General features: G+C 38.8%; 1 protein-coding gene across 6 annotated transcripts in view; it reads right to left on the bottom strand.

Annotated features, from left to right (window-relative positions):
* The window catches only part of Sh3rf2 (SH3 domain containing ring finger 2), a 108273-nt gene that overhangs the window by 52619 nt on the left and 46928 nt on the right, over positions 1 to 8726 (bottom strand). For all 6 annotated transcript variants that reach the window (XM_023715367.1, XM_023715368.1, XM_004631233.2 and 3 more), the window contains exon 3: positions 2503 to 2772. In XM_023715367.1, coding sequence (XP_023571135.1) covers positions 2503 to 2772 — 270 coding nt within the window. The remainder of the gene's footprint in view (positions 1 to 2502; positions 2773 to 8726) is intronic.

The following is an 8726-nucleotide window of genomic DNA, read 5'->3' as shown; positions in this document are numbered from 1 at the left end:
TTTTTTTTTTTTTTTTGGTCCTTTTAGACAGTGTTTCCCTATGCAGTTCAGATTGGTCTTCTCAAACTTGTAGTGATCCTCCTGCGTCAGCCTCCCAAATTCTGGGATCACAGACATGCACTACCAGTCTTTGACTCAGAGACTCAGTCTCTCTCTCTCTCTCTCTCTCTCTCTCTCTCTCTCTCTCTCTCTCTTTCTCTCTTTTTCTTTCTGTACCTGGGATCAAACTTGGGACCTTATGCTTATTAGGCAGGCACTTAAGCCACTGAGCTATCTCCCTGGCCCTCTGCCTCATATATTTTTTGCTTAATATCACATCAGGATCACCTTTCCATGCCTATACATGTTCATTAGTATATTTAACTAGAGCTCCTCTGGGCTCTCTAACCTCTATTCCATGCTCCTGAGTATTTTTAGATTAATTCAGACCTAAATTTGCATTGTGCCTTTATCTTCATAATTTGTGGCTGCATAGTGGTTAAGCTATTATCTTTTTAATGCCTATCCACCTTATCAGACCACAAACTCCATGTGTGCAAGACCTGTGCCTATTTTGTTCATACCTGGTATTCCCAGCACCTAACACAATATGTCCAACAAATATCTCTTAAATGCTGGCATGCATGAGTGAAGACATGAATGTATACATAAACTTAACTAAGATAGGAAGCACTAGGAAAAGAGCAGCTTTGGGAAGAAGGATCTTGAGTTTAACATGGACATGTTGAGTTTGGGAAGACTGTAAGATTTCCTAGTGAAGGATCAGGACTCCATAGCCTTCTAGTATGGACTAAATCCTCTTTCTGGCTCTTTTGCCACATTTTTCCATTTGTGCATCTGTTTCTCCCACTAACTTCCAGCTGAAGGTAGGGACACTAATTCATCCTGTTATCCCGATGGCTAACTTGGACCATAGTTGGGCTCAAGGAAAGAATGGGAATAAGTGTCACTGTTTACAAATCCTAAAGAGGGAAGCAGATCATGCTTCCTTCTATGTCTTCCTCCAGCTCTGTCAGAGCTCTGTGTCTCATGCCCAGAACAAAGTAAAGACTTAGCAAATATTTGTGGACTTGAACAGCTCATCCTGTGACCACAGCCTAAGTACCCTCTGTAGCTCAGGCTATTGAATGACCTGAGTCTCCTTTTATAATGCTAAGAAAATAACACAGATCATTATTTTGCAGTATGGAAGGCAGAGTGTTTTTCTGGTTTGAGAGACACCGAAGGAAGTCTTATTTCCAGTATTAGTAGAATACAAACATTTTACCAAACAGAAAACCTTTCTTAAGCTATTGTAATAGTGCTACTTCTTATACTTATATCAATCTATTTGTCATAAGTAGCAAACAATGAAAATAACTCCAATATTGATTCCTACAAGAATGTTTGAATTTCTATGAAATAACACCTACTGGATCCAGAGAGTTAAAGTAGTCTAGATTTAGTAGAACTGTCATCACTTGGCAAGTGGTGAAGAATTATCCAATGAAAAAGAGAAGCAAAAGAAAACCTGAGGGTAATTAATGTGTTTGGAAAATATATATTGGAAGAGGTTGTTTATGTATAAAGGTATGATTATGCTATGTTTGGAGTGTTTTGAATACTATGTTTACAACAAAATAGAAGGTTGTACATGAGTAGAATTAGGTGACCATAACTTAGGGTGCAAGAGCGCCCCTATAGTTATGTGATTAAGAGGCAGGGGTGTTGGTTTGCTCAGCGCCATAGCAAGCTGTGCTTGTGACGCTTGGCCCACACGTTGGTTTCTCTTGCTGCTCTGCCAGGAGAGCAGGAACTGTGACTTCTTTGTGATCTGTGTTCTATGTCTGCAAAGAATAGGTGCTCAAACCTACTTGTTATTATTATTTTTTTGGCAAAACTGGGGATTGAACTCAGGCCCTTGCGCTTGCCAGGCAAGTTCTTATTCTACTGAGCCATCTCCCCGGCCCCTACTTGCTATTTTTTTTTACATTTAGATATTTAATCCATTTTGAGGTTTTTTGGGTGCATAGTATGTCTAGTTTCATTCTTTTTTTAAAAAAAATTTGTTGTAAAGAGCAAAAACTCCACAGCCAAATAACAAGAACAAAGACATATATGAGCTATATGCTAATATGCGTAATCTGAGCAACTGTGTAGAGGACAGCAATGTGCAATATAGCAACCACAGTAGAACACCTTTTCTCTTGTTCTTCTAAATGTATATTGTCTCTAATGTTTTAGCTGTTATTATTATGCTCTCTTTAAAATAAATTAAAAAAATAAAAAGGACAAAGAAAATAATTAAGGTTTATTAAAGGATAAATTTTTGAAGTTGTAATAGAGAAGCCTTAAAGATATCCCCTAAATTCTTAACTAGATTGCTCTAGAGATTTCACCTCTATGTAGCTTGAATTATGTGCACCTATAGAATACATGTATATGACATACATATATACACATACATATACAAGTGTAAAATACATACACTTTTGTCCCTTTTGTGGTCTTGCAGAATCTTACCTTGAGAAATGTCAGGCAATCCTTGTTGTCACTCTTGTCCTTGTCTCGTAGATCAAAGTTGTAGAGAGCCCTGCAGAGCGGGGGCGGCTGGGGCAGCTGCTTGATGACTTCCACAGAGCTGGCTGGGAAGATTCCACAGTCTCCATTGATCTCTCCTTGGTACCAGTTCTCATCCAGCTGTCTCCGGAGCAGGATGACATCTCCCTTATTAAACCTCAGGTCGCCAGGGTTCTGACCTCTGTAGTTGCATAAGGCCTTTGCTCGAGGTACCTGCAGGGGTACAGACCAATAAAATACATACTTAGCTTAGAGGCTGGAGGGACAGAAAGTATATAATTTTAATAACTAATTGCAAAGCACAACCTATGGGCTCATTGTACTTGTGTATCATATTGTTTATCTTTGAGACAAACACTCATTATCCCTATCTATCAGCTGGGGTGACTGAGACCCGGAGTGGTTTCGTAATCTGCAACATGTTGCAGAGCTGGCAAATGGCAGACACAGGATGGTGACTCGGGCTTTGTTATTCGAAAGCCAGGCACAAAGCTCTGGGCTTGCCCCACAACTGAGTGAGCTTGAGGGATTCATCTGGAGTCAGTGACTCTGAGCTGCACTGATTTTGAATTCTCATCTTACCTTTTTCCATTTGGGTGATTATAGTTAATCTTTTTAAAACGGTGTTCATTTACAAAATGAAATATTGATAGAATGCCTGTCTCATTAGGCTTGTTTTGAGCAATAGAAATATGTATAATACATCTAACATCTTGCCTACCGCATTATGTGTGCTCAATAAATGGCATTCCTTATTTTCCTTTAGTAAGTTTATTGGTACAATTTGGATACAAATAATGATTACAATCATCATAGGCAGTTTGTACTGTACGTGACATACTTTGACCCTTCTTTTTTCTTTTTTTCATTTCTCTTCCCTCTCTTCAACCTCACTTCCCCTCATTTATAAAATTGTTTCCTTTTTATCCCTCTTTTCTCATTTTTTTCTTCTCCTTTTCTTCCTCCCCTTTCCCTAGTTCTCCTTCTCTTTTGAACATTTTCTTCCCATCTCCCAGTACCAATTATAGATTTTGGTCCTTATTTACATTTTCAGTTTCTCATTCTGGAGAGACAATGTGGTACATAAATGTGTGTGTCCAATTTACTTCACTTCTGAGTATGGTCTCAAGGTGCACCCATTTTCCTAGAAATGTCTCAAGCTTATCCTTCTTTATGGATGAGGAGCACTCCACTGTATAAAAAATCACATTGTTTCTTATCCGTTCATTGATTGATGGGCATTAGGGTTGTTCACAAGATTTAGCTATTGCAAACTGTGCTGCTATAAACATGGGTGAGCATATATTGATGTAGTATGATGCTTTTACTTCATCTGGGAAGATACCAAATAGGGGAATAATTAAGTCAAATGGGACCTCTGGTTCTAGTCTTCTAAGGAAGCTCCACACTGATTTTCACAGTGGTTGCATGAATCTACACTCCCACTAACACTAGAAAAGGGTTCCTTTTTATCCACCACCCCACCAGCATTTGTTATTGGTTGCTTTCTTGATCATAGCCATTATTTCTGGGGTGAAATGAATCTCAGCCTTGTTTTAATTTATATCTCTCAAATGACCAGTGATGCTGAACTTTTTTTTCATGTATTTATTTTCTTTTTTTATTTCTTCTTCTGAGAAATGCATATTCATTTCAGGTGCCCACTTTAGGAGTGGGTCTTTAAATTTAGAGGATCTGATTTTTTTTTCAGTTCTTTATATTTTCTAGAGATTGATGTTTTGAGGAACAACTGACTAAAATTTTTTCCCACTCCATGGTTGTATTTTTCCTTTGTTGGCAATTTCTGCTGCGCAAAAGCTTCTTAGTAAGACTAAATGGCATTCTTATCATCATTTTTAATGGAAAGCTAATGATATCAGTTCTGTCTCAGTATTGTTAGAAAGGAAATTGAGAAAAGAACCTCTTGCAAACAGGAAGTGCTGCTGTACATGAGAAAGATGAAAAGTAGCTGGTTTTCAACATGTGTTAGAAATTAAAGTTCCAGGAGTATATGGATCATTTGGAAGTTCAAACAAGACAAAGAAATAATTAGCAGGAAATCAATCATCAGCTTAAAAAAATCAGTCCATGAATCATCATTTGTCAAGCCAGCAGTCTGTCTATATAGTTAATTTACTCAAATGTGTTGTTTTTCTAAGTGAAACTGGTTTGTCCATGCATAAATGGCCTTACCTTGGTCTTGTTTGGAGTCAGCTTGGCTACAAGTCTAGCAAGTTAGGTTTATTTGAAATTGTATTTAGTGATTTGCTCAAATAATAGTCTCCTCTTATTGTGTAGGCCTGCTATTCACAGTGGGGTTTTGAGGAGCATTAATTCAGGCCTTTTGGGGGGTCTTTTTTGAGACAGGGTTTCACTATGTAGTCCAGTCTTGACTTGAACTCACTTTGTAGCCCAACCTGGCCTTGAACTTATAGCAGTTTTCCTGCCTCAACTTCCCAAGTGCTGTCCTAAGAGGTTTAACACATAGACTGATGGATACTAATGAATAACATATAGTACACTTATATAATGAAAGTCTGCAGTTATTATGATTAACTAAGATTAATGTATAATTAATATTAGCTGTTATTCATAATATAATGTTAAATGTAATAGATGTTATAAACCATCATGTAGACTAGGGGATATGGAGAATGAAAAAATATGTATTAGGAAAATGCTAGATGTCTACACCTGAACACATTGAATGATTATTTCTAAGTAGCAAGATTTTTGGATATTAAAAAAATTTCTCAGTGTTTAACTTTGTTTCTAATTTTCTTTCAATGAAGCAATTGTATTGTGTATGAAAATTAGCTAACTGGTAAAAAGAAAATGAATGAGGCCAGCAAGATAGCTCAGCAGACTAAGTGCCTGCTTAAGCAAATGCAGGGTCCAGGGTTTGATCCTTGGCATCACATGCCATGCACAGGCGCTGCCCCTGGGTGCAGTGAGCTGGCTACTGAGACTGGGTGTGGTGGCGCATGCTTGTAATCCCAGCACTGGGGAGGCAGAAAACAGGAGGATCACTAAGAGTCTGAGCTGTGTAGTGAGACCCTCTATCAAATATACAAAAATTAAAAAATTTAAAAAAATGAATGAAGTTGGGAGGTGTGAAAGGTATGGGAAGAATTTAGGAAGAGTATAAACCTGATTGAGCAAGATAAGAAAACTTTGAAACTATTTTTTGAGAAAGATGTTCTTTAGCTGAGGAATAAGCAGGTAGAAGTGGGATAAGAGTGGAGGATTTCTTTAGATACATGAGGAAATAGTAGAGATCCTTTCATATGCCTTCTCCCCAGTTTTCCATTGTGTTTCAGAGTGCATTTTTCTGGGTATATGACTGCCTGGAATACTGGTCACATAGTCCAGTTTCCCTGGCAGCTAAGTTCTGGCTAAGGGAGTATAAACAACCTTTAGGAAAGGTCCTAAGAGACTGATATTTCTTCCTCTGTCCTGTTATGTGGAATGGAGTTAGGGTGCCTAGAGCTCTGGTAGGGTGCTATCTAGAATACAGAGGACCTCAGCCACTCCTACAAGGAAAGAGAAGGCCCAGCTTCCGTAGCTGTCATACTATCCTGGACCACTTTACCTTCTGACCTTTGTCTGAAAGCCCTATAATCTTCCATCTTGCTTAATGATTAGTCTTCTAGACTTATAAAATGGAAACAAAAGGAGAATGAAAAGGTACAGGAAGAAGTATCCAAGCCACCTTTGCTTTGCTTAATGATAGTATGAGTGCCTAATATCTGTTGTTTCTTCTCATGTGCTGGATATTGTGCTAAGAAACAGTAAATGGATTTTGTACAACACACTTTGTTTAATTATCACAATGGCATTTGAAATGTGTATTGTATCTAATTTCAAAGATTAGAAAACTGGGGGCCAGGAATGGCAAAAATTCTTTACATTTACAAAAGTAGAAGGTAGTGGTTTTAAGACTTGAATTCAGGACTATCCTTAGGACCAACCTCTTGACCACTGAGCTTATAACTTGCATGTATCAGAATCCCAGTGATGTCAAAAATGCAGATCCAAGATTCCACTCTTAGGCAGTGCAATCAGAATCTCTTGGAATGGGATTTAAGTGGCTTTGGGATTCTTATACTCCCCCGCCATCCAAGTGTGATGCTCTGGGTTTGAGCTATACCTTGTTTGAACTCAAATTGGGTAATAAGATTTTTGATGTAAGCATTGTAATTGCTAACCTGCTTTCTTCTCTTCATTTCTGGAAGATATTTCCAGTACAAGTGGGTTATGTATTTTAATGAACATTGAAAGTATATATTGGGTCAAAACTGTGTATGGTGCTTAAAAGACATCTGAACTTTAAAATCTTGAGATGGTTCTAATTGCCTGAGTGCCTTTATCTTCACCCCCCTATTTCCTCTCCACATTGCTAAGTACTGTGTTGCTAAAGTGACTTATAAATCCTTTTTAACACAGAGACCCTTTTTATCTTCTTTCTCTTCATTTTGGTCAATCCCTGGCCTGCCGCCCTCATTTTTAAATTCATATTTACAGAAAATATTGACTTCCCCAATGTAAACAAGAGTAGGGTGTGGCAGAAGGGGATGGAGTAAAGGACAGGGAGCAAGAAGGAGAGTGTGAGAGAGGAGCCCAACTGGGAAGGATTTAAGAAGGACGCTAATGTTTATTGGGGTTCTGCCGGGTGACAGACATTTTTCTTAACATTTGTACTACTGTGCTTTTTATCTATTGTTTATGTGATTTTAAAATTCCACAGAGTAGGTGGTATTATCTTATTGGCTAGGAAACAGAAGTTCTGAGGTGATAAATGTCATCAGACAAAGTTATACAATCAGTGTGCGGGAGACCCAGGACGGGCTTAGGCTCATCTGACCTCAGAGCCCCAAAGCCTGTAATCATACTCATTGTCTGCCATCCAGTTGAAGTCACCTAGAATATGTTCCATCATAAAACTCATTCAGGCTGTCTTGTAATCAAAATCTGAATGGAGTGTGAATGCAATTTGCTTGCTGCTGGCTGCATTAACATGAATTATTGAACTCCAGAGCCCTCACATAAAAGTTAAGCACCTGAAGAGACTCAGCTGGTTGATTCTATTCAGTCTTCAACTGTTCTTTCCAGGGAAAATGATTCCAGGTTCCACATCACCTATTATCCACGGCATTGATGGCGGCAGCTTTTATCACTCATAATTGTTTTCCGTCTGTACAGGTGCAGGGGTGAGGAGGTAAGGGGTAAAGTGAGTGTGGAGGTCTCACAGTAAGATCATTAGCAAAGTTTTTTTGCTTTGTGCTATTCAGAAAGGCAGATAATTCAAATGTGAGCTTGGTTATTTGTGCCTAAAAAGCATTCTTTTTCTGAGATTTAAATAGCTCAGGACTTCAGAGCTCCTGTAATTTGTGCATTCATCTCCATGGTAGGGTCTGAAAGCTGTATGTGTGATGGGATTGACCAGGGGCTAATGCACAGATCCCAGAAACAGGGAACAGGGTTTTCAGAGATATTAGTAGGGAAGTTATTTTGTTGCTTTGCCAAGCAGCTTTTTCTCTGAGGAACACCCTATTCTCTTTTCATCTTCCGATAGGCATTTCATTCATTCCAGTTGTTCCACACACAAGAGTACATGACCCCAGACCAGCCAGTTAGGGAACCAAAATCCCCTCAGCATAGTGATTGGTACCAGACTGGAGCTCACAAGGCCTATGCATTCGTGGCCAAGTAGTATCATACCAAGAAACTGAGAAAGCATGACTCTTTTGGATGATGAGCCTTAAGCGTGTGGGCTTTGGACTCCCAGGACAATATACTGTGACCCACTATTGTGCCATAATATTGGTGACATATTTTAATCAATAGATACAGTTTCCATAAAGAAGTTGTAAAGGGCAGCAGAGCTAGAGATACAGTTAAATGGAACGGTGTCTTAGTCCATTGCTGTAACTAAATATCACAGACAGGATAATTCATAAAGAAAGTAAATTTATTTAGCTAATGCTTCTGGAAATCCAAGATCATAGTGCTGGCACCTGATTGCCTTCTGGTGGGGTCCTTGTTAGGGTATAACATAGTTAGACAATCAAGCAAGTAAAGAGCCCATTTGTATAACAAAGTCATTTTTGCCCTCTCCTCCTCCTCCTCCTCCTCCTCCTCCTCCTCCTCCTTCTCCTTTTCCTCCT

This window comes from Octodon degus, unplaced genomic scaffold, assembly GCF_000260255.1.
Source record: "Octodon degus isolate 3935 unplaced genomic scaffold, OctDeg1.0 scaffold00040, whole genome shotgun sequence".
In the NCBI taxonomy this organism is placed as follows: Eukaryota; Metazoa; Chordata; class Mammalia; order Rodentia; family Octodontidae; genus Octodon; species Octodon degus.
Note: the sequence above shows the minus strand (reverse complement) of the source record. Positions and strands in the feature narration are given on the sequence as shown.